The sequence below is a fragment of the Neophocaena asiaeorientalis genome, unplaced genomic scaffold (assembly GCF_003031525.2).
Source record: "Neophocaena asiaeorientalis asiaeorientalis breed wild unplaced genomic scaffold, Neophocaena_asiaeorientalis_V1.1 scaffold357, whole genome shotgun sequence".
NCBI lineage: Eukaryota > Metazoa > Chordata > Mammalia > Artiodactyla > Phocoenidae > Neophocaena > Neophocaena asiaeorientalis.
The window spans coordinates 3,200,846-3,227,141 of NW_020173270.1; the positions used below are offsets into that span (position 1 = coordinate 3,200,846).

The window sequence follows — 26,296 nt, forward strand, 5'->3', positions numbered from 1 at the left end:
TTATTTAAACATCATCTTTAAATGAACTCACTTTTCAAAAAGGTAATTACATACATTTATTTCAGGAGGCAATTTTACATTGCTCCCCTAAATGGAAAGCTAGAAAAGTAAGCAAGTAGAAATCAAGTCTGAAAGCTTATACTAGTGTATATGCACGCACACACACACACACACACACACACACACACACACACACACATCTCAAGAAAGGGAAATTAAAGGCCAAAATGCTAATAATACTGAGGATATATCTGCGTAGTTAGGGTCCTCATATTTTCTTGTATTTAAAAAATTTTAATAGTAAGTTGCTTTTCTTTTTTAAAAAACTGTACTGTTAAAATATATCTTAGAACTTTAAATTGCACTGATTTCAATTTTCATGATTGTGAGCTCTTGGTCAAGCTTTGTATGTGCCATATATATATATATTTTAAAAACCTAATTATTAAATGAAGAACCACAAAACAAAACAAAAATAAATGCTTGGGACTTCCCTGGTGGTGCAGTGATTAAGAATCCGCCTGCCAATGCAGGGGACACAGGTTCGAGTCCTGGTCCAGGAAGATCCCAGGTGCCGTGGAGCAACTAAGCCAGTGCTCCACAACTACTGAGCCTGCGCTCTAGAGCCCGTGAGCCACAGCTGCTGAGCCCATGTGCCACAACTACTGAAGCCCGAGCGCCTAGAGCCTGTGCTCTGCAACAAGGGAAGCCACCACAATGAGAAGCCCACGCACCGCAACGAAGAGTAGCCCCCTCTCGCTGCAACTAGAGAAAGTCCGCGCGCAGCAGCGAAGACCCAACGCAGCCGAAAATAACTAAATTTATTTTTAAAAAGAAAAAAATAATAAAATGTTGTGTTAGTTTCAGATGTACAGCACAGTGATTCAGATATATGTATATATATGTATATTCTTTTCCCTTACAGGTTATTATAAAATATTGAGTGTAGCTCCCTGTGCTATACAGTAGGTCTTGTTGTTTAAGTATTTTATATATGGTAGTGTGTATCTGTTAATCCTAAGCTCCTAGTTTATCCCTCTCCCCTTTCCCCTTTGGTAACCGTAAGTATGTTTTCTAGATTCCACATATAAGCAATATCATATAGTATTTGTCTTTGTCTGGCTTACTTCACTTGTGATAATCTCTAGGTCCATCCCTGTTGCTGTAAATGGCATTATTTCATACTTTAAAAAATTATTTTATTTATTTATTTTGGTTGTGTCTGGTCTTAGTTGCAAGCACACGGGATCCTCATTGAGGCACAAGGGATCTTTTCGTTGTGGCACACGGGCTCTTTGTTGTGGCATTCGGGCTTCTCTCTAGTTGTGGTGTGCAGGTTTTCTCTTCTCTAGTTGTGGTGCGTGGGCTCCAGAGTGCACGGGCTCTATGGTTTGCGGCACTAGGGCTCTCTAGTTGAGACACGCAAGCTCAGTGGTTGTGGCATGTGGGCTTAGTTGCCACGTGGCACATGGGATCTTAGTTCCCCGACCAGGGATTGAATCCATGTCCCCTGCATTGGAAGGTAGATTCTTTACCACTGGACCACCAGGGAAGTCCCTCATTCTTTTTTATGGCTGAGTAATATTCCATTGTATATCTATATACCACATCTTCTTTATCCATTCCTCTGTTGGTGGACATTTAGGTTGATTCCATACCCTGGCTATTGTAAATAGTGCTGCAGTGAACATTGGGGTGCATGCATCTTTTCGAATTGAAGTTCCCTCCAGATATATGCCCAGGAGTGGATTGCAGGATCATATGGTGGTTCTATTTTAAGTTTTTCAGGAACCTCCATACTGTTCTCCACAGTGGCTGTCAATCACGCTGTTTTAAAAAATCAATATGGAGAAGCCAAAAGGTGATATTAAATTTCTAGCCCACAAGGGGAGACCAAGAACTGTTAGAGAGGCCCTGAAGACACACTAGCATTCAACCGAGCTTTTCTCATTGGCTGAATCAGCCAGAAAGAGACATCAAAAGATACTGTCTTGGGACTTTCCTGGTGGTCCGGTGGTTAAGGCTGCATGCTTACATTTCAGGGGGCATGGGTTTGATCCCTTGTCAGGGAACTAAGATCCTGCATGCCACATGGTGAGGCCCCCCTCAAAAAATACTAACTTTCTCATAATGGGATCCAATGTTCTTTAAGGCCATAAAGGGGTGCATGTCCCACACTTTGGGGACATTGTCTTCTCCTTGTGTGTGACTCTGGGGCAGGTCACTTGAACCTTTGAGAGCCTCCGTTCTCTCATCTGTGAAGTGGGAAGGCACATCACCCATTTGAGGGGCAGCGACCTTGGTGATTAAGAACAGTTACTTTGTTTTGTTTCGTTTTTTCTCCACGCCATGCAGCTTGCTGGATCTTAGTTCCCTGACCAGGGATCAAACCTGGATCCTGGCAGTGGAAACACCAAGTCCTAATCACTGGACCACCAGGGAATTCCCTAAGAACAGTTACTTTTTTTTGTTTTTCCTTTTTTTTGTTTTTTAAATTTGGTTGCGCTGGGTCTTCCTTGTGGCTCGTGGGCTCCTTAGTTGTGGCATGCGAACTCTTAGTTTGTGGCATGCATGTAGGATCTAGTTCCCTGGCCAGGGATCGAACCTGGGCCCCCTGCGTCGGGAGCTCGGAGTCTTAACCACTGTGCCACCAGGGAAGTCCCAGAACAGTTACTCTGGAGACCCAGGTTTAGTTCCACCCGTGGAGCTCCTGGGGTATCTGAGACAATGAAATGAGATAACGCTTAGCACAGTGGTTAGAACTGCTCATAAACATTAGCCCAGCACTGTCCGGTAGAAATCTTATGTGACCTACATGTGCAACTAAAAATTTTCTAGTAGCCACATCTTGGAAAGTAAAGAGGAACAGCTAACATGAATTCTAATGGCAACACGATGCTCGGTGAAATAAGCCAGACACCAAAAAACAAGACAAGTACTAAATGATTCCACTTATAGGAGGTCCTAAAGGAGTACAATTCATGCAGACAGGAAGTAGATGGTGGGGGCCAGGGGCTGGGGGAGGGGGACAGAGTTTCATTTTTACAAGATAGAGAGTCCTGGAGATGGAGGGTGGGGATGGTTGTCCAACAATGTGAATGTACTTAATGCCACTGAGCTGTGTACTTAAAAATGGTTAAGATGGCAAGCGTTATGTTCTGTGTATTTTCCCATAGTTAAAAGTAGGAATAAAACTTAAAAGAATTATAGTGAAGAAGGCTTCAAGATACGGAAGGCTGTTAATGGCATTTTAAGTGAAAAAATTAGGAACGACATACAACGGCACCCAAATCTTTGTAAAAATAATAATAATACGAATGATTGTTTAAGCCGAAAACCCTAACCCTAACCCAGTATTAACAGCAGTTATCTCTGGACTGTAAGATTATCAGTGAGTTTCATTTTCTCTTGGCAGCTCTTTGTCAACCTCCTCACCACCCCACTGGCATCTACCTCCCACCCTTTCAAGCCCCATGGGAACTGATCTGGGGTGAGATGCCCGTGTCCGTCATGGACAGAGTCCCATCCACTGCTTCAATTCCGATGAGGTGAGGTCCCCATTCCCATCCCCCACCGTGCTGTCAAGTCCATCCTCATCCCCGAACCCATCCCAATGTTGTTCTCCAACTCACCCCCAACGCTGTCCATGTCCCCGTCCCCATTTCCATCCCCAACGCCTTCCATTTCCAATGCTGTATTTAACCTCATCTCCAATCCCAACTCAGCCTCCATCCTCCACCCCAACCTGATCCCCAGGCCAGTTCCCAACCCTGTATCCATTCTTATCCCCAATTCCATCCTCGTGTCTATCTCAACCTCAATTTAGTTCAGCCCCAGCCCCCAGCCCGCTCACCCTCTTCTGTGAGTAGATGATTGGTTCCCTCCAAATGTCCACATCCTTGTTACCAAAACTTGGGAATATGTCACCTTCCATGGCAAAGGTGTCATTGAATTGAGGATCTTGAGAGGAGGAGATTGTCTCTCATTGTCCTCGTGGACCCAGTGTCATCACAAGGGTCTTTTTAAAATTTTAATATGTATTTATTTATTTATCTGGTGCACCAGGTCTTAATTGCGGCATGCAGGATCTAGTTCCCTAACCAGGGATCGAAGCCAGCCCCCCTGCATTGGGAGCACGGAGTCTTAGCCACTGGACCACCAGGGACGTCCCCATCACAAGGGTCTTTATAAGAAGCTCCAGATCAGAGAAAAGGGGTAAGATTATGGCATCAAAAGAAGGGATGACGCATTTTGGTTTTCTTTTCTTTTTCCTTTTTTTTTTTTTGTCTGCGATGGGTCTTTGTTGCTGCACATGGGCTTCTCATTGTGGTGGCTTCTCTTGTTGTGGAGCACGGGCTCTAGGCGCACAGGCTTCGGTAGTTGTGGCACGCGGGCTCAGTAGGTGTGGCTCGCGGGCTCTAGAGCGCAGGCTCAGTAGTTGTGGTTCGCGGGCTTAGTTGCTCTGCGGCATGTGGGATCTTCCCGGACCAGGGCTCGAACCCGTGTCCCCTGCATTGGCAGGTGGGTTCTTAACCACTGCGCCACCAGGGAAGTCCCGGATGATGCACTTTGAAGATGGAGGAAGGGGCCCTGAGCCAAGGAATGCAGGCAGCCCCTAGAAGCCAGAGAAAGCCAGGATGTGGATTCTTCCCTGGAGCCTCCAGAAGGAGCCAGCCCTGCCCACACCTGGGTGTTTGCCCCATAGGACGCCTTCCGAACTCCTGATCTCCAGAACCGTACGATAGTAAATGCGTGTAGTCTCAAGCCACTGTTTGTGCTAATTTGTTGCGGCGGCCATGGAGACGCATCACCCCTCCACCCAAGCTCTGGCCCTTCATACCTGCTCGCTGGTAGAGGGCAAGCACCACCCCCTCAGCACCCACACACCTGTCTCACCGTCCTGTTGCCCCTGTGCGCGTGTGCAGTACAGGGTGATTTCCCAAACTCCAGGCTGCAGTGGGCGTGGGCACCTGTTACCACCTTGCTTCCGGCTGCTAAACCCTTAAGCAAGATCCAGGAGAGCCAGATCCTGATGGCTGTGTCCTCGCCCAGATTTGACTAGGGAGGGACACAGGAGGCTGTCTGCTTCCAGCTGGGCTGGGAGAGGCTGGGGTGGCAGCGGTGGCGGGGTGTGTGTGTGTGTGTGTGTGTGTGTGTGTGTGTGTGTGTGTTTTAATATTTATTTTTTTATTTGGCCGTTCCAGGTCTTAGTTGCAGCACATGGGATCTTTAGCTGCCTTGCGTCATGTGAGATCTAGTTCCCTGACCAGGGATTGAACCCGGGCCCCCTGCATTGGGAGCCCGGAGTCTTAGCCACTGTGCCACCGGGGATGTCCCAGTGGTGTGTGTTTGCTCTCCTGGTCCACCTGGGGAAGGAGTTTGGGGCCAGGGCTATGGCTACAGGTGGGTTTTTTGTTGATCTAGGGGAGTAGAGAGCCAGGTCGAGCTTTTAATTCAGGCTCTGGAAACTTCTGTCACCTCTAAACGTGACGTCTTTCTCATCCCTCCAGAGGATCTCGAAGGCGGCTCTCTGCGTGCGTACCTGGAAGAGTGTGAACGTGGAAGCATTTTACACCTTGTAGATCAGGGATCCCCAACCCCCAGGCCGTGCTCCCCGTCGCTCACATTAAAGACTGAACCATCCCCCCGTCCCCTTCCATGGAAAAATTGTCTTCCACGAAACTGGTTCCTGGTGCCAAAAAGGTCGGGGACCGCTGCTGTAGATGATATCATGACGATGGTTTAATAGCCTCTTTTCATTCAGTGCCAACTCTGGGCTGAGACCTCAGCCTACACAACCTCAATAGTTCCCAAGTTTCGAATTTACAGAGGACCCTCGGGGTTTTCCTATATCCACCCCCCCACCGAAACTCTTATTTACGTAAGATATTTTGTCAAATAACACCCCCTTTAAAAAGCTAAATTAATTACTTTAAAAAACCGTGGTAAAACATACATAACATGAAATGTACCACGTTAACCATTTTTAATTCTTAAAGCCCGCGTTCAGCAATGAAGACCCAACACAGCCAAAAAGAAATAAATAAATTTATTTTAAAAAGTGAAATAAATAAATACCGTGTAAATAATATCAAGACAGTCTAGCTGGATACTGTTGCCTGCTGAAGGGCTTTTTAACAAACAAAGGGATTAAACGTTGAGGCATAAACATGTATTAGCACCAACTGAGCCCCTCTCCTGGAACTATTGAGAACTGAAAAGGCAGTAAGTAGATTTCTCACCACACAGTTCAGTGATTCTCAATGCAGGGCCACCATCACCAAAAGTTTTCTTCCTAGGGAGATGCTGTATCAGCTCATTAAATCTTCACAGTAGGCCTAAGAGGGAGGTACTATTATTATTCCCATCTTACAGGTGAGAAAGCTGAGGCTCAGAGAGGTGCATTCACTTGCCCAAGGCCACACAGCTTAGGAACAGGAGGAACTCAGAATTCAAACTCAGGCCTGTCTGACTCTCAAACCGGAGCTTTCCACAGCCCTGGGAAGCCAGGACTGGGGACCCCAGGCCCAGAACTCCACAGATTCCTCCCCTCAGGGATGCTTTGGTAGAAGCTGGGACACTCTGGGTGTATGAGGTCTTGTCCACCCAAGAGAAATGGCTTCAATCCGGCCTAGCCTTCCATAGCACAGACAGGAAGACTGAAGCCCCCAAAGGAGTTTCTATCACCAAGGATTCCAAGGGAGCTGAGCGGAGTCTGTTGGGGCAGGTGTCCAGCTGTTGGCCCTAATCTGGGAAGCAGCAGCGTGGAGCTTTGGCGATGTCGAGGTAGTAAAACCTAATGGTTAGAAGCTTGGAGTCTGGGGAATTCCCTGGCAGTCCAGTGGTTAAGACTTGGCGTTTTTACTACGGTGGCCCGGGTTCAATCCCTGATCGGGGAACTGAGATCCTGCAAGCCTCACAGTGCGGTCAAAAAAAAGAAAAAGAAAAGAAAAAATAAATTAAAAAAAAAAGAAGCTAGGAGTCTGGAGCCTGCCTGTTTTCACATCTTGTTGTCACCACCTTGCATGCTCTGTGCAAATGACTTTGCTCTCTGCCTCAGTGTGCCCATCTACAAAGTGGGGGTGGCAAAGTACTCATCCCAGTGGGATCATCACCACCATTACTTAATTTTTTTAAAATATTTATTTATTTATTTGACTGCTCCAGGTCTTAGTTACAGCAGGTATGTGGGATCTAGTTCCCTGACCAGGGATGGAACCCGGGCCCCCTGCATTGGGAGAGTGGAGTCTTAACCACTGGACCACCAGGGAGGTCCCCATCACCATTATTTTAAATTACTGTTCCAAAAAACAGTCCCCCTGACTCCCACTCCTAGGGGGGCAGGGAAGGGAGGCCCCTTCCCCACTCACCCCTGCCCTGCCTGGACAGTGCCAACCCCTCTGCTTATGCCCAGGGCAGCGGCTGGCCGCCACCACACCGGACAGGCTGTCCTGGTGCCACCAGGGAGCCGTCCAGCAGGTTTTTCCTCTCTGCCTGCTGTGGGGCACCCCACCGTCTCTTCCCCGCCTTGGCTGGGCCCGGCCCTCTCTAGGCTCCCGTGCTCCTCTCTGCCAGACGCAGCCAGCGGATGGCAGTCACTGCATCGGGATGCCCAGCATCTTCGCCTACCAGAGCTCGGAGGTGGACTGGTGTGAGAGCAACTTCCAGCACTGGGAGCTGGTGGCCGAGTTCTACAACACGGTGAGGGCCGGGCGGGAGCCTCTGGTGGGACAGAGTCTCAGCAAACAGGGGTTCAAACCCCAGCTGCTCCACCTCCCCTCTGGGAAATCCTACGCGAGCAGCCGCCTCTCTGAGCCTCAGTTTGCTCATCTGTTAGGCAAGGCCTGCCTTCTGGCTTTCATTCATTAGACTGTCTTTATTAGGCGTGAGGCTCTGTGGTAGGTTTTGGAAATGCAGCCGTACCCTGGAAAAGAGCTGCCTCTGCCCTCCCAGAGCAGAGGATACAGGTGCGACTCCAGGTGTCCACAACCCAGGATGATGGTGCTGTAATGGGAGGCGCACAGGCAGCTTCTGGGAAGCCTAGAGGCAGCTCCTGAGCCATTGGTGGAGGGGTGGATCAGGGAGGGCTTCCTGGAGGAGATGGCTGTGTCTGCCTTGTTCTCAGCTGTATCCCCAGCCCAGGGTGACCAACTCATCCCAGTATGCTGGGACTGTCCTGGTTTTAGCACCATAAGTCCCGGGTCCCAGGAGACCCTGCAGTTCCAGGCAAAATAGGATGGCTGGTCATCCTTCACCCAGCCCCTGCTGTCAGGACCACACTGGAAGGGCTCAAAACTCTTGGATGCCTCAACGGCAATGGCATTTAACCGAAGCTTGAAAGATGCAAGCGACCAGAGACACGTACAGTTATCCTGTGCGGGGTGCTGGGGACACCGTGGTGAATAAGGCAGTGGGCTTGCCTTCCTGGAGCTCCCAGATTGGTAGATAATGAGACAATGCCCTTTGCTCTGTGCCCTGCACATAGTACGTGCTCAATAAATGGTGAGCATGAATTCACGCACATAATGGCCTTTACCGAGCACTTACTGCGTGCCAGGCATTGCCCAAAACATTTTGCCTGAAAAAACCTCATTTAATCTTCACCATGACATTGGGAATTAGGCAGCATGTATAGTATATAGAGTTAGTTAATCCCATTTTCCAGATTAAGAAACAGGCATTCAGGGAGATTGAAGGATATGCCCAGGGTAACTGTGGTACTTAGAGGTGGGATTTGAACTTGGCATATCCGGAGAGGTGTTTTTTGCGGGGAGGGGAGCTCAGTGTCAGGTTGCTCTGACTCTGTTACCTTTGACCTCACCACTTCCCAGAGCTGGGAGGCAAGAGTTTGAGATTCAAGGGGTCCCTGAGGTCGCCTCAGCTTTTGCTTCTCCTGAGCCAGAGATACCGACCCTTTCTGGTCCTCGGTGGCCTTCCCTATAAAATGGGAGAGGGTTGAATGTGCTGGTGCCTGGAGGCTGAGAAGAGGGTGTGGGGTTCTGGACTCCTCCCCTCTGCGTTCCGTAGTCCAGAAAGTTCCCTGTCCAGCCCACCCCGCAGAAGGCACGGAGAGAGAGCTGGCTCAGATGCGGGCTGCTTCTGCATCCGTGCGCTCTCATGCAAAATTCCCCTCCGTGACATCCTCCTTCAACCTTTTTTTTTTTTTTTTTTTTTTTTTTCCTGCGCCTCAGGGATTGTGGGATCTTAGTTTCCCCACCAGGGATCGAACCCGGGCCCTGGCAGTGAAAGCGCCGAATCCTAACCACTGGACGACCAGGGAAGTCCCTTTTATTTCTTTACTTTATTTTATTTTTTTGCGGTATGCGGGCCTCTCACTGCTGTCGCCTCTCCCATTGCGGAGCACAGGCTCAGCAGCCATGGCTCACGGGCCCAGCCGCTCCGCGGCATGTGGGATCTTCCTGGACCGGGGGCACGAACCCGTGTCCCCTGCATCGGCAGGCGGACTCTCAACCACTGCGCCACCAGGGAAGCCCGGGAAGTCCCTTTTAAAATTGGAAACATCATCCTTAGCACATGGACCACACAAAAGCTATAACATTTTCACTAATCTTTGTAGTGCTTGAATAGATGTCAAACTACTAGGCAGCTTTTAAATTTTTAGTTTTAATTTTTTAATTTAATTTTATTTATTTATTTTTGGCTGCATTGGGTCTTTGTTGCTGTGCGCGGGCTTTCTCTAGTTGTAGCGAGCGGGGACTCCTCTTCATTGCAGTGCTTGGGCTTCTCATTGTGGGGGCTTATCTTGTTGCAGAGCACGGGCTCTAGGCTCAGTACGGGCTCAGTAGTTGCGGTGCACGGGCTTAGTTGCTCCGCGGCATGTGGGATCTTCCCGGACCAGGGCTCGAACCCGTGTCCCCTGCATTGGCAGGCGGATTCTTAACCACTGCGCCACCAGGGAAGCCCTAGGCAGGCTTTTAAAAGCATGCTTTTGGTCTAGGTATGTCAATGAAAGACCACATATATAGCAGAAAAAAATTTTAAATCTGTTCACATGGATTTTGTCATGATCCACTTAGGAATCACAGCTCATAATTGGAAAAGAGTGTTCTCTGAAGAATCTTTTGCTTTCTCGTTGATCTACGTGCAAGGAGCTCTGAGCCTGGGGTTGGAGGAAGTAGAGCCCAGCCCAGCACACGGTCGGGGTACAGACGAAGGACGCACTGGAGGACTCGGCTTCTTAGAGGAGGGCACCTAGGCGTTGGCTTTTGAAGGATGAATAGGACCTCGCCAAGTAGGGCAGGAGTCTGGGAAAGAGAGCAGAAGAGAAGAAAAGGGTGTGCTAAGTCCTGGAAGTAAAAGAGGGACAACCAGTTTGGGAAAGTATGTCTCTGTGGCTAAAATATGGGGAGAGATAAAGATGAAGTTTTCAATGCTGAGTTGGAGTGTTTGAAATTTATCCTGTATTCACTGACGGACTCATTCATTCAACAAAAGTGCTGTAAACCAACCTGTGCTGGGTGATGCTGGGGTCCCAGAGAGGCTCAGTGCCCCCGGGTTGTTGGGCTGGTGGTTCAGAATTAGAAATGGACACCCCCACAGTTAGCTCGTGGCAAAGGGAGAAAAACAGGGGGCAGATGTGGGATGGTGAGGAACCATGGGGTGGAGCGTGACGCCTCTGTTTGTTGAATGGGGAGGGAACCTTGATGCTTAAGGAATGAGTAAATGTTCTCTAAGGTATATGGGGCAAAGGAAACAGCATATGCAAAGGTCTTGAGGTGAGAGAAAAGAACTGTTAGCTTCAAGCCAACGCCCAGGCTGCCTGCCTGAGGGGGAGGAAACGAAGGAGAGAAAAAGTGCTAATGAGGTTTCCAGGGGCTAAATCAGGAAAGCAGGGCAAAAGAGCGCGTGTTGCATCGTGAGGGCACGCGGGAGCCATGGCTGACTTCGGAGCATGGGGGAGTTGATGATCTGGGGGCAGCTGGAACACCTGGCTGCGTGTCACAGTCTAACCGAGAGCCAGGAAGGGCGATCCAACAAGAACAGAGGTCGGGGGTGTGGGAGGGGCTGGGGCAGGTGAGGCAGGGGGAGAAGTCAAGGTGTGGGCCGCTCTAGTTGGCACCTGTTTGCTTTGGCCTGGTGGCCTCCAGGTGTGGCCTCCTTCTGGGCTGCTGACAACTTAGGAGAGTTTCAAGTGGTGTGGGGAGATGTTTCAAGGCCCCCCCGCCCCAGGCTCCCAGAGGCAGCTGTGCTGCTGAATTCCTTCCCTGGGATCCTGCCAAAGCTTCAGAAGCTCCGCATCTCATCCTCTCTAGAAAACTCCCTCTCAGATGCTCAGATTCAGAACAAAGGGATGGTATGCCTGGCGTGGGGAACTGCATAGGAAAGGCATAGGAGTGGGGAGGAGGAGGGGGAGTCTGGGGGTGGGTGGGTATCAAAGAGACAGGGAGATGAGAGCGGGGAGGGTGTAGGCTGCAGTGCACACCTCTGACAGCGTCCCCACCTTCTTTTCCGATAGCCTTGGCGCTGTTGGCCTCTGCAGTGTGCTGGTAACTCCAGTCTCTGTCTTCCCTGGATGCTGTGTGACCCAGGCGGGAGGCCCGCCCCTCTCTGAGCGCCTGGCTGTGACCAGCAGGTCCCATGAGCTCTAAACCACACCTGCCTCTTCTGCCTTTCTCCTCCTCAAAACTCACAGCAACTAATTACAGGGCACCTCTTGTATGCCAGTTCCCGCAGAACCGAGGAGGGCATGGTTCCTGCCCTCAGGGAGGAGAGATGTGATTAATTGAATAATTGCGCGCATGAAACTGGTGACCATGTTCATGATACATCCCAGACCCAGACTCGATAGGTCCCTCTGGGCCTCTCTTCTCCTTCGGAAAAACAGGCATCGCTGATCTGCAACCTGCTGGCCTCCCGGGGCTGACACAGGGGTCAGATTGAAATGACCGCTTTATTTCACTCTTCATTCATTGGGAATTGGTGCAGCCAGTCACTGTTTCAGCTCTGGGGACGCAGTGGTGATCAAAGCAGACAAAAATGCCTGCTCTCGTGGGGCTGGTGTCCTGGGGGATGGAGGAGACAGGCAATAAACAGGAGTCAAGAGTATAGGATGCCAGGGGGTGGTACACGCTAGGGAAGAAAAACTCATTCATTCATTCCTTTTTAAAAAAAAATTAATTAACTTTTGGCTGCATTGGGTCTTCATTGCTGCGCTCAGGCTTTCTCTAGTTGTGGCGAGCGGGGGCTACTCTTCGTTGCAGTGCACGGGCTTCTCATTGCAGTGACTTCTCTTGTTGCGGAGCGCGGGCTCTAGGCGCGCGGGCTTCAGTAGTTGTGGCTTGCGTGCTCTAGAGCGCAGGCTCAGTAGTTGTGGCGCACGGGCTTAGCTGCTTTGCGACGTGTGGGATCTTCCCAGACTAGGGCTCGAACCCGTGTCCCCTGCATTGGCAGGCAGATTCTTAACCACTGCGCCACCAGGGAAGTCCCCATTCATTCCTTTTATTCAGCAAATATTTACTGAGTACCTATGCAAAAAGGGGATTTCTGTGAGGTGCTAGTAATTTTTGACTCATAGGACCATGGAGAGGATGATACAGCTACTGGACATCCCTAATGTCCATCAGTGGATGAATGGATAAACACAGTGTGCTCCATCCACACAATGGAATGTGATTCAGCCTTAAAAAGGAGTCAAGCACTGACACATGCTACAACATGGATGAACTTTGAAAACATGAATCTCAGTGAGAGAAACCAGACCCGAAAGACCACACAGTATGCCATTCTGTTGATACGAAACATCCAGAACAGGCAAATCCACAGAGACCGAGAGTGGATTCATGGTTTCCAAGGGCTGGGGGAAGGGAAGGGAGAGTGATTGCTAATGGGTACAGGGTTTCCTTTTGGGGTGATGAAAATGTTCTGGAATTAGCAATGATGGTTGCATACGGGGGTCCTCGGCCGTGTTTCTTGATTTGACTGAGTCAACATATTTTTCTTGAGTGCATGCCAGCCTACTGGGTGCCCAGCATGATAGACTTTGGGGACACAGCCGGGGAAAAAACAGGTGTTTCCTGTCCTCTTGGAAGTCACAGTCCGGTGGGGAGGGCAGAGATGATAAAGCAGTAAGCAGTGAAAAAGACTGAGGTGAGGCGTCTACTCAGGTCAATCCCCTTCCTTCCTTCCTTCCTTCCTTCCTTCCTTCCTCCTTCTCCCCACCTTCCCTCCATCTCTCCCCCTTTTCCTCCTTCCGGTCCTAAGGATCCAGCCACATCCACTTACCAGACGTCCTGCTGGGTACGGGTGATCAAAACATCAAAGCATTCTAGAATAATAGTCACCCCATGGTACACAGCACATGCATCAGACACATATGTGCATTATTGACACGTATTCTTTGCATGCATTATTCGCTACAAAAATTCACTGAGCACCTACTGTGTGCCAGGCACTGTCCTAGACACCTGGGGTTTGTAGCAGTGAACAAAACTGCCGACCCCCCTGGTCCCATGGCACTCAGTTCTCGAATCCTCACCGTGGCGCTCGGAGATAGGGCCTCCGTTTTATAGAGGAGGAAACTGAAGCATAGAGCATCCCCCAAACTCTGACTGGATACACCGTAAAGGCAGTGACTTTGTTTTCAGGCACTGGTAAGGTCCTTGAGTACGTAGTAGGTACTGAAGGAATGATTGTTGAGCAAATGAATGAATGAATGAATGAATGAAAGTGAAGGCACCTGCTGGGACTGGGACCCAAGGAATCCAGCTCACCTGTGTCCAGAGCTCAGGACTGGCCACGATCTCGGGCAGGTACCTTGTCTGCCTCACTGAGTCTGGGTAGGGCCGGTGGTTGGGAAACGCGGGGGCCCAGCCCCGGAGGGCAGAGAGGGAGACGCTGGCGTCAGGGTGGTCTCTGATTCTATCACAAACCCCGGCGGCATTCGGAGCCCATTAGTTATAGGCGTTGCCCGTTGCTCTGTCCTCATTCTGCACACTCAGGGACGTTATTGAGAACACCCGTCTTCATCCTGCAGGCCACTTAGCGTGGAGCATTGATACCAACCACAAGCCTGTTATTATTATCTCCTTGAACAGTAACAAGAGCAGCAGCAGCCTTTGCTATTTCTTGAGCCAAAACCACGTCCCTGGCGAAGTAGCTTTTCAATGCCTGGCCTCATGCATCCCCCTCCCCCCAACAACCTTCACGGTAGCATTGATGATCCTCTCCTACTTCACTGGTGCAGGAAAGGGGGACCCAGAGACACCAGATCACACAGCCAGGAAGCAGGGGAGCCCCCTCTTCATCTTCACCACCCATCTAGTCCTCCAATCTTTCAAAGCAGGGGGTCAAAGCAAACTTCGGAGTCCCCCAGAGCTGTACAACCTCAGAGAAATCACTCCACCTCTCTGAGACTCAAGCTCCCCATTGCCAAACAAGAACTAGAAAGTTGGACCTTGAGGGGGTGTGCTAGGATTAAGAACAATCTGTAAGATCAGGCTGTCAATAGATTGGAAAGTGACAGTTGTAGCACCTTCTATTCAGAAGTTTCTAGATGCAAGACCCTCTGCCAAGTGTTTTCATGTGTGTGACAGGTGATCCACCTGAATTATTTTGAGATCCAGCCAACAGGATTTATTGAGCACCTACTATATTCTGGTTCCTGAGGTTATAATGGGGAAGGGGGAAGCCACAGTCCCCATTCTCAAAGCCAGGTTTAGCGGGAGAGCCAGATGGTTCCAGCCAGACAAGTGTCAGGAAAGTGGGATGGCACAGGGCCACAAAGGAAGGCCACCTGACCCTGCCTTGGGGGATTAGGAAGGCTTTAGGGAGAAAGTGATGCCCAGGTTAAAGGCGGAGTAATTGGCCTGGCGAAGAGGGGTAAGGGGGAATGAGAGTGTTCCAGGTAGTGGGAACAGTATGTGTGAACTCCTGGAGGTTAAAGTATGGCTCATTCAGAACTAAGTTATTCCTTCCACCCAGATTATAAAGTTGAAGGTGGAGAAAGGTGAGTTATGGAGGGAGTTTATAAGCCAAGCTTAAGAATCTGGATTTTATAGATGAGAGTCACGGACGTGTTTTAAGTGGAGGCTTAACAGTTTGGGAGGCTGGATGGCTCAGCATCTTCAGGGCATGCCTGATTTGCCCAAGGGCTGCCGTTTGGTTGAAGACAGAGGGAACATCAGATTTGTTTGGGGTTTTGCCCATTCAGTATCCATGGCCCCATTTTCCCTTCATCAACCACCTGGTTATGGCCTCGGTGGGATGGCCAATCAAGGTGGTCCCCCTCCTCTGGCCAAGGATGGGATGTGGCCCAGGCTACACTCTCCAGAATTTGAAGCTTGGGCTTGGACAGAAGGACTGGACACAGTTGTTTTCATTCATACCCAAAATTGCCCCCTGAAGAGATTGTCCATTAGAGGGTCAAAGCTGTTCCGGTTTCTGGTTTTCCTTGTCCTCTGCAATTCCTTTGATTAATGAGCTCCCTATAATAAATGAATGAATGAATGAATGAACGAACGAATGAATGAATGATTTGGTTAATTAAATAAGTAAACACACACACACACACACACACACACACACACACATTTATATTTATAGTGTAAGTTCACCAGAATCATTTTCTGTTGCTTGCTACCAAAGAACCCTAGCTAATATTACCAGTGCTGATGGGTTTGTTGGATTCAGGCAATAGAATGGTAGCTTAAGCAAAAACTAAAACAAAGAAACAAACCAAAGGGGGGCGGAGGGGGAGAAAGAAGGCATCGGAAAGATTGTGGGATACCTTAGAAAATGGAAAGATGAGTTGTTTTGGGAAGGCTGCGACCCAGGGTAGGTGTGCAGGATTCAGAAGAAGGGCAAACACTACCCTCGAGTATTTGCTTTTTTTCCCTCACCCTTGTCTTCTCGTGGGTGGCAAGATGGTTGCCATATTTTAAACATCATGACAATATCCCAGGGCCTCTTTAGACAGTTGCCAACGGTGCAACACAATTATGGTGACTCCCAGGCTTTGTGTCTGCTCCAAGTTTCAAATTCCCCAAAGAAAAGTCTGATATCCTGCTTTGGGATAGGTGTCTATTCCGGTAGGGTAGGGTCTCGTGATACAGACAGGGCAGGTCGGGGGTGTTCTGTGTTCTGGGGTAGCCACTGTGAACTAGGTGATCCTCCTGGAGATGTGTTTGACTCTGTCCATTGACAAACACCAGAGAACTTGGCATGGAAAACAAGGACATAGGTGGGACCATGGGCTGGGGAACCAGTTTGCCAAGGCTGGGTTCTCAAACTATGACCTTTGAGCTGGTTCTCCCATTGCCCCAGGAGAGCTGTGGACTTTCCTGGAATCAGGAGGCCTCCTGTCTTGGGAACCTGTACAGGTGCCCAGAACCTAGGCTAGTAGATGCTGACATTGTATCAGGTGAATGATTTTCCCCACACCCACCACTGTGCCCTGTATTTTTGAGTCAGCATCGTTAATACTGGGGTTCTAAAAAATAACAGAGCATCCTAGTTAAGAGGGTGCTGTTTCTTCACTTTCTAAGATGGAATGCAGACAATTTAGGAGACCTTTACAAGGGGAAGATTTTTTGGGGGAGGGAAGGGTGTCATTGAGTGAGCAAGCTGGTTGACCTCAAATTGGCAGGTGGATTGAGGCCATGAGAACACCTGTTTCTGAGCCCATGTGAGATACTCACTGTGACCCCAACATACCTGGGGGAGACTTTGAGGGGCATCGAAGTCCTGCATCAGCAGTTGGGGACTTTGAGCCGTTGAAATTCTGGTGCAAATGTTCTTGTGACCTTAATTGTACTTATGAGTCCAGTGAGGTTTGGGGACCTTTGGGTCAACAGCATGAAAAGGCAGGTGGTGTTATGCATATGTCAGAAATGCAGAGATGGCAGGTTAAGGGATTGAAGTTACCTTCTCAAGGCTCCACAGTTAATGAGCAAGGGAACATGTATCCAATCCCACACCACTTGGATCCCAAAGGTCGTTCATTGGAATGCTTTGGTTTCAAATAAAACACCCAACTAAAACAGCTTAAATAGAAAGGACAGTATCTTTTTTTTTTTTTAATGGAAGTTGGAGGTAGATGGTTCCGGAATAGATTAACTCAGAGCCCAACATCATCAGGCTACTTGGTTCTTCCCATCTTTCTTCTCTGCTATCCCTGGAGAAGTGGTCCTCAAAATATTGTCCAAGAGCCACCCTGCTTGGTGTCCTTGAGACCCTTTCAGGGTTTCCTCAAGGTCAAAATTATTTTCATAATAATATTAAGGTATTATTTGCCTTTTCCCACTCTGATTCTCTCACGAGGGTACAATGGAACCTTCCAGAGGCTGCATGACGTGTGATGACATCATCTATCTGATGGCCACACGAATGTGGGCTTGTGTAGTCACGTGTCTTGAAAGTTTTGGGGTTTTAATTTCTAATAAGGTAAATCTTGATAGATGTAACTCACACAGGCAAAAGCTCTTCAGGGTCCTCAGTAATATTTCAGAATATAAGAAGTCCTTGAAACCAAAATGTTTGAGACCACTGTCCTCAAGTATTTGTTTTTCCTGTCAACCTTGTTTCCTCATGGTTGCAAAATGGCTGCCACAGCTGAAACATCAGAACAATCTCCAAAGGCCTGTTCACTCAGTCTGATTTCAGTAAAGAGAACTTTCCCAGAAGCCCCTCATCAGATCTTCCACCATGTTTCATTCCTTAACCAATCCTTAGCAATAGGGATAATCTATGCCCTGGGGCTAAATCCTGCCTCCCTAAAAGCCATGCCTTCCTGATACCTGAACAAAATTCTGGTTTATTGAACAAGGAAGAAAGGGAGTATCTATAAGTTAAGACATAAGTCCAGCTGCTGTAGCAGAGACCCAAAATAATAATGGTTTAATGAAGATAGAAATTTGTTTCTCTCTTACATAACATCCAATCATAAGCTCCCCAGGGCTGGTGTGAGAGCTTTGGGGTACCAGAGATCCAGGCTCCTTCTATATGGTTGTTTTCCCATCTCTAGGCCATTGCTGTCATCTGTGTGGCTCAAGAAGCTATCCCACCACATCTGCATCCCAGTAGAAAGGGATTAAGGGGAAGGCACACCCCTTCCCTTTAGGAAGACAACCTAGAAGCTGTACTTATGTCTTGTGCCCATGTCTTACTGGCCAGAACTCAGTCACACGGCTGTGTGGAGCTGCAAGGGAATCTGGGAAGTGTAGTCTTTAGCTTGGTGGCCTTGTTACGTAGAAGAAGGAGAGAATCAGATTAGCTTGTGCCCATTGTTATTCCCCTTTGCCTCCCAAGAAGGAAAGGTCTTCCTAATACTGAACCAAATCAGTCTGGTTAAGGAGGAAGAAGGGAGGATGGTTGTTGAGCGCTCAATTCCCGCTGTCTGCCATAACTACCATATTCTTAGTGGTCATTGTGAGTTATCCGAATCATGTGTTATTATCAAACATCGATTGAGGTCTGTGAAGCAGTTTCCGCCTCTGTGATAAACAGCACTCTGATTCTTGTCTCAAGAAACTCACGTGGGATCTCGCTTCAAATCCTGGATTCTCCAGTTACTGGCTGGGTGACCTGGGCTGGACCATTTGACCACTCTGACAATCAGTATCTTCTTCTGTGGTGTGGTGATGCACGACCTAACTGGCAGGGTTGTTTTGAGGATGAGAACAGATTCTGGGAATAATAAACCTTGCCTGGGCCCCAGAACATTGCGAATGTCTAATTATAAGGACGCAAATCACTAATCCACAGACAACATAGCTGTGCAATCATGGGATTCTGGACAAGGCATAGCTGTGGGGTACCAGCTGGCCTCCATGCACCTTTCTCCTCTCCTACCCCAGCCCACAGTAATATTTCCTCTTTGTCTCAGCTAGCTAATGTTGCATAACAAATCACCCTAAAGTTTAGTGGCTTGAAACAATGACCACTTATTTATTTATTTATTTTTGCTCATGAATCAGTAATCTGGATAGGGTTTGGCAGGGACAGCTCATCTATGTTCCACGTGGCAACTGTTGGTGTGACTTGAAGGGGGGAAGGGGACTGGAATCAGGTTCATTCACTTCTGTGTGTGGTAGCTGGACTGGGAAGAGTCAAACTTCTGGGGACTGGAATAGCTGGGGCTCCTCCAGCATCTCTCTCGATCCCTCTGTGGTCTCTCCACATGGTCTCTCCAGCATGGCAGCTTTAAGGGTACCCCGTCTTCTTGCATGGTGGCTAGAGCTCCAATGTCTCGTGCTCTGAGATAGCGACTATCAGGTGGAAGCCACTGTACTTTTTTTGACGCAACCTCAGAGGTCATGCCCCACCACTTCTGCTTCCTGCTGTTTTTAGAAGCGAGTCACTAGGGTATTGCATTGTCTTTCCTTGTCTACAAGGCCAAGGCCAACTCATGACCACCAAGTTTGCATTTCAGTCCACAAGAGGTAGAGTGCAAGCCTTAAGCTGCTTCTTAAGGACTGACCTGGAAGCAATAGGTTCATTTACATTCCTATCCCATTGACTAGACCAGGTCCCAAGGCCACAGAGAGCTGCAAGGAAGGCTGGGATATGTAGTCTTTCGCTGAGTAGTTGGACGCCCAGCTCAAACCTGGGGAACACTATTGCCAAGAGGAAAATGTGGAAAGTTAGTAGATAGACTTTGCCACAGGCATTGAATGAATGAATGAACCCATAGAATAATGGATGGAGTTATGGATCTACTGATGACTGGTTGGCTGTTAAGTTCAGCTGAAAGATGGATAGACCCTGGGTTGATCAACTGCCTGAAAGGTGATAGGGGACCGACTGGGTAATGACTAAGGGCAGCCCCCCTCCTCGTCCTCTGTCTGACAACCCCCTCCCCGTATTTCCCCCTTCCTTCTCCAGTTCAGCAATGTCACCTTCTTCATCTTTGGGCCTCTCATGATGTTTCTGATGCACCCATATGTCCAGAAACGTTCCCGCTACATTTATGTCACCTTCATCCTCTTCACAGTCATAGGTAGGTGGGGGGGTGGGGTGGGACAATACGGTAGTGGGGGCGGGAAGGGAAAATTCCCTTGACCACCTGCCTTTGTCTTTCGCTCCAGGTCTGTTCTCTATGTACTTTCACATGACACTCAGCTTCCTGGGCCAGATGCTGGATGAGATCGCTATTCTGTGGCTGCTGGCCAGTGGCTACGGCATATGGATGCCCCGCTGCTACTTCCCTGCCTTCCTAGGGGAGAACAGGTGGGGCGAGGGCCGGTCCTCTGTCGATCTTGCTGGAGCCCACCTATCCTCTGGGTCCTCTGCCCAGGCCCTCTTGGGGTGTTTAGAATCCTTCCCCTCAACACCCCAGGACTTTTTTCCTGACCCTGCCTGATCTAACTGGACTTCCAGGGACCCCTCTTCTGAGTGCACTTGCGACCCCTGGAAGTCCTCCCCTTATCCTACTGTTTATTTGGAATTCTTCCTCTGATCCCACCTGGATAGCTGGGACCTTCTCCAGACCCTGTCTGAACCCACTGTGGGGTCCCAGAACCCCATGCCTAAGCTTACCTGGGGCCCACAGACCTCTTCCCTGAGCCTGTCATCTGGGTTCCCCGGAATCTTTCATTGGATCCTCCTGGGCCCCTTTTTTTGACCTCAAGACCCATCTGAATCTCTCTCCTGACCCTGTGTGACCCACTTGAGCCTTCCAGGACCCCTCTCCTAATAGCCACTGGGACCCCTGTAGTTCCTTCCTTAATCCCACCCGGCTCACCTGAATCCCTTGCCTGAACTCACCTGGGCTCTGGAACCCTCTTCTGACCTGACTAAGCCCCCTTGAGCTTCCCTGAGACCGCCTCGTCATCCTACCCATCCCCTACCCCGGGACCCCCTTTGGACCCTGCCTGTGCCCACCTGGGTTCCCTGGGAAATTTCATGTGATCCTCCTGGGACCCCTGAGACCTTTTACTGAGCCCACCTCGGAGTCTTAAGACCATTTTCTGAGCTTCCCTTTTCTCATCCATCTTTGCGACAAGAGCACCCTATTGCTCTGCCTAAACCCCACAGGAACACCCCCCAACCACCCCCGACGGCTGAGCCCTTCTCTCCCCAGGCCCCAGTACATCTGCCTGGTCATCACCGCCACCGTGGTCAGTACCTTCCTGTCCTTCCTGACGCCCATGATCAACGCGTACGCCCTCAACTGCATTGCCCTGCACATCGTCTACATCGTGGCCCAGGAATATAAAAAGTGGGTGGTGGCTGCAGGTGCCCGGGGAGGGGGCTCCCCTTTCCCTTCCAAGAACCACGCCCTCCACCCCCGCCAAAAAAACCCACAACACCTCACTGTGTTAAAGAGGTGATGTCCCTTCCCCAAGATCATTCACCAAATAGGGGCAGGACCGGGATTTGAACCTAAGGTTGTCTCTGACTGCAGAGTTTGTCCCTTTTATTCTGAAAACCCCCAAACACACATACAAGTGGAGAGCATTGTATCACAAATCTCCGTGTGCCCACTAACCAGCCCCAGCAAACATTAGCATTTTGCCGACCTGCGTTCTGTGTTCCCCCCAGATTGCGTATAATGTCAACCATTCATTGTTCAGGGTTTCACTCACCTGATAAAGAATTATTATCTTTAGCCCATACTAGGTCTTAGCAGGCTAGAGAGGGGACTCTCAAATGGGGCCATTTGAGGAGAGTTGAATAAAACGTTTCCTTACAAAGGAGAGGGCAGACTGTAGGAAAATCACTAGGGATCATTTAGAAGCTCTGTGTTAATAACGGCGGGATTCTATGATCGTCGGGAGACCTGGGATGGGGAGTGATGGGAGGGAGTGATTGCAAGAATCTGGAAGGGGAGAGCTAGCAGAGGGGGGTCTCCTTGGCAAGAGCTGTGGCCTCCAGTTGTTGGTTGTAGCCAGCCCGAGCCAATCCCACAGGGAGGTTGTGTGGACCAAATCCAGGGGCTCCCTTGTCCTTGGGCTTCCAGTTGGGTTGCCCAATGGTTTCCAGTTGGGTTGGCCAATGGGGAGCCCCAGTAGGGAACCGAAGGGTGGATGGAGGATACTGTTGGAATATTTATTTCGAGGTCCACATAGCTTAGCTCCCCTGCCCCTGCTGCCCCCTGAGGCACAGGGCAGAGTGGAGAAAGGCAGGGAAGGATCTAGAGGGACGAATAGATCCTTCCTTAAAATAGCATCTAATACCCATTTTTCACTGAACTTTCCCCAGTTTCCCAAAGACATCTTCTTACACCTGGTCTTGTTTAAATCAGAAGGCACACACAGTCTCTCAGACCTTCTTTATTCCATAGCACTCCCTCCCTCCCACTTCCTTCCTTCCTTCCTTTCTTTTTCTTTCTTTCTTTTTCTTTCTTTCTTCCTTCTTTCTTTATTTTTGTATTTCCTGAAAATTAATAGATCTAGATTTACATTTAATTTTTTCATTTCATGTGTGGCACTGGGTGCTGCTTGTTCCAGCCAATGAAGACCCCATGATGAATGGTTGTCCCACATTTAGTGCCATTAAGATTGGTCAGTAGATTCGGATGTTGTCATCCAGACCCTTCATTGTAAAGTTTTCTACTGACCTTTCCCCTAATGATTCCAGCAGCTGTTTCATGCCGTCTCCATCCGTGATCTCATTAGAGGGTGCAAAAGGGTGATTTTCAGATTCTGTTATTCCTTCTGCATTGATTATCTGGAGTTCATCCATCCAGATAGAAGGACTTTTGCTCATCAACCTTGAAATACAGTTTGGACAGGAAAGACAGGATAGGGCACTGATTCTTTCCCTTTTAAAAATCAATTTCTAGAGCAATGAGTTGGTGCCTTAGCCATCTCTAGTAAGGACCAATGAAGTGGTTTTTTCTTTAAGTATTATTATGAACTCATGGGTGTTTATATCTCTGAAGTGTTTCAATCCATTGCAGTCACTATCCTATATTTTTAACTTTTTATTTTGAAATAATTACAGGCTCAGAGCAAGTTGCAAAAATAGTACAGAGTCCTGTGTACCCTTTACCCAGATCCCCCCCTGCTCCCCCAATGGCAGCATCGGATGTATCCACAGTCCAGCCTCAAAAAGGAGGAAATTGACAATGGGACAATACTGTTAACTAGATCACAGACTTTATTCAGAGTTCACTAATTTTAATGTTTTTTTTCTTTTTTCTTTTTTTTTTGGCCACACTGCCCAGCATGCAGAATCTTAGTTCCCTGACCAGGGATCGAACCTGTGCCCCCTGAAGTGGAAGGGCAGAGCCCTAACCACTGCACCGCTGGGGAATTCCTTAGATTTCACCAATTCTTCTTCTTCTTCTTCTTATTTTTGGCGTTCAAACTGTCCCATTTTAGGCTAGCGGGCAGGGCTTGTGCTTTTACCCATAAAGGAGTTACTGCCCCATTAATCCCTGATAAACTGTTTCCTAAGGGACAGTGGGTTAGCTCTGCTGTTTGGGAAACACAGATTCTAATCTTGAGTTGTCCTGAGACATGGCCTCAGAGAATACACCCTCCCACACACAGACATATATTCTCATAGCCACATAGACATAAATTCTCATGCACCGACCCACAGGGGCACACACACTTACACCCCAAGACACGAACACGGAAAGCCTTGTTGGTTACGGGTTCTGCATTCTGATAAACCTGAATCAGACCCCACTTACTAGCTGTGTAACCCTGGAGTGGGGCTGGGACATACTTAATCTCGCGTGCCTCAGTATTCTCATCTACAAAATGGGAATAATAGCATTGTTGTGAGGACCCGGCGTCTTGTAAGTGCTCAGCAAGTGTTAGCACAGATCTGGCCCTCTCCCCGCTTGCCCCCTTGATCCTTCCCTCCTCCCAGCCTCATCTCCTTGGATGGAGGAGTTTCCCATCAGCTCCTTTGGGCCCTGCTAGCTGAGTCAGGCACTGATCTCCCTCCTTCCCTCCCTAGGACCAGTAATAAGGAGCTTCGGCATCTAATTGAGGTCACCATGGTTTTATGGGCTTTTGCGTTTACTAGCTGGATCAGTGACCGCTGGCTCTGCAGTTTCTGGCAGTGGATTAATTTCTCCTACCTGCACAGCATCTGGTAAGCATTTGCCCTGTGGTCTTGGGCCTTAGAAGCAGAAACTCTCAGATGCCAGAGCTTGGAGCAGGAGCCTGGGGGCAGGGTGGGGAGGCACAGATACTGGGATGTGTGTGTGTATGTATGTCTGTGTGTGTTGGGGGACGGTGTAGTCAGGAGATCAGGTCCAGGAGGTCCTTTGGGATGGTCAGGATCCATGAGAGGTAGGGAGAGGTGGGGATGGGGGCGTCAAGCTGGCTGCAGGGGCATCTTGTCCCGTCATCACCCTGTCACATAGGCATGTACTCATCAGCATCACCTTCCCCTATGGCATCGTCATCATGGCCATGGTGGATGCCACGTATGAGATGCCGGACAAAACTCTCAAAGTCTGCTACTGGCCTCGGGACACTTGGCCCATGGGGCTGCCCTACGTGGAGATCAGTGATGACAACAAGAGCTGCTGAGGTCCGCCAGCTTCTTGACCACCCAGCTACCTGCGTCCTGAGGACAGAAACCTGAATGGGGAGACTGAGAGACACTCGCAGTTCCACCCTCCAGCTCCATTTCCCCATCCTCCTGGCCCTCCGTGGCCCCATCCTGAGGCAGGGGATGGACTTCACAACCTCTCTGTGCTGTAGTCTGATGACCCTGGGCGGCTGCCTGGCAGAGCTCCCCTCCACAACCTGCCCCTGTTCTCTTTCACTTCCTCTTCCTGGTTCACTGTTGTCACGTGACCAGGCTGGATGACCTGGTGCTGTGATTCTGTGGCAGCCACTGGGAATGACCTCAGGCTGGGGCTTGGTCCCCGGGCACCTTATAAAGAGTGGCGGTCGCTATGAGACTCTTTGGACCTGTCTTTGGCTGTGCAATGTCACTGGTACTTGGGGGGCATCCCAGAGAAGGGACATGTGTTCCAGTCACCTCATTCTACACTCACACATGCGTGCAGAGACCTCACAGATACTCACACAGGCTCACACCGGCTCCCATGGAGCAACTTGGAGGCCGGGACTGGGTGATTTGGGTACTGTTGGGGCACGGGCATCAGTACGGGAGCTGCAGTGGCCGGTACTGGCTCTCAAAGCGAGGGGAGAAGGGGAGGGTGATTTCCATGGCGGTTAAAGCGAGGGGAGAAGGGGAGGGTGATTTCCATGGCGGTTAAAGCGAGGGGAGAAGGGGAGGGTGATTTCCATGGCGGTTAAAGCGAGGGGAGAAGGGGAGGGTGATTTCCATGGCGGTTAAGAGCCCAGGGCTTGGAGTCAGGCAGATGTAAGTTCGAATTCTGCTCCACCATCTCCTACTTGTATTATCCGGGGTAAGCGATTTTTTTCCTGCCTCTGAAGTTCAAGGACCATGTCTGTAAAACATTCCTTCCTTCCTGGGATTTCTGTGTAGATAAAACAAGATAACATATAAAGTGCTTAGCATGGAGTCTGGCAAACATCCATCCATCTACTCATTCTGTAATTTATCCATCCATTTATCCATCCATCCATCTTTTGAACTGTCCATTGAACTATCCATCTAGCTATCCTTTAATTTACTCATCCACTAATTTATTCCTTCATTTGTCCATCCTTTTATCTGTTCTCCATCTTTCTTATCTACTGCTTATTCATCCATTCATTGAACCATCCACGCATCCATCTACTCGTCCACTTATCCACCCATCCATCCATCCATATATTTTTCATCCTTCCATCATCCATTACTCATTGTCCTTCCACCCATCCATGTATCCAACTGTTAACTATCCCTCCCTCCATCTATATTTAGCCATCCATTTATTTTCATTTATCCTTCTGTCTCACCATTTGTTTAATTATTTATCCATCCATTCATCCATCCATCCATATTTAGCCATCTATTTATTCATTTATCCATCCAAATCATTCAGTCGTCCCTCCATTCATCTGTTTTCCCACCTGTTCATTCATTCATTCATTCAGTCAGCCATTCATCTCTTCAACAAATATATACTGAGTTCCTACTATATGTTTGACACCAGTCCTTGGGGATATATGACAACAAAGACATGCAAAGTCCCTCCCCTAATGAGGAGACAACATTAGATAAATAAAAAGACACATGACCAAGGCACTGATGGGTGCTGCAGAAAAGATAAAGCATGGTGATGTTCTCAAGACCATGGGGTGGGGAGCGCCCATTTCAAATGGATGATCAGTGGGGAGCGCACTTTCCAGCTGAGCCCTCAATAACAAGGAAACCAGCCATTCCAAGAACCGGGCAAGACCATTCTGGGCAGAGGGAATGGCAGGTGTGAAACTTTTGGGGTGGGAATGAAGTG

At 49.1% G+C, this 26,296-nt stretch overlaps 1 protein-coding gene across 1 annotated transcript; it reads left to right on the forward strand.

The window, feature by feature from the left end:
• Positions 1 to 7,608: 7,608 nt before the first annotated feature.
• On the forward strand, positions 7,609 to 24,452 carry ACER1 (alkaline ceramidase 1). The gene is made up of 6 exons (XM_024745675.1): positions 7,609 to 7,701; positions 19,840 to 19,954; positions 20,043 to 20,184; positions 21,038 to 21,175; positions 23,872 to 24,009; positions 24,284 to 24,452. Exons 1-6 carry the CDS (start codon positions 7,609 to 7,611, stop codon positions 24,450 to 24,452), a joined length of 795 nt encoding a protein of 264 aa, XP_024601443.1.
• The last annotated feature ends 1,844 nt before the right edge of the window (positions 24,453 to 26,296 follow it).

Excerpts from the sequence above, each read along its gene's own strand:
- ACER1 (XM_024745675.1), top strand. The coding sequence starts at position 7,609 with ATGCCCAGCATCTTCGCCTACCAGAGCTCGGAGGTGGACTGGTGTGAG. Across the intron at positions 20,185-21,037 it reads GCCTTCCTAGGGGAGAACAG|GCCCCAGTACATCTGCCTGG; the intron begins GTGGGGCGAGGG and ends TTCTCTCCCCAG. Across the intron at positions 24,010-24,283 it reads TCCTACCTGCACAGCATCTG|GCATGTACTCATCAGCATCA; the intron begins GTAAGCATTTGC and ends CCTGTCACATAG.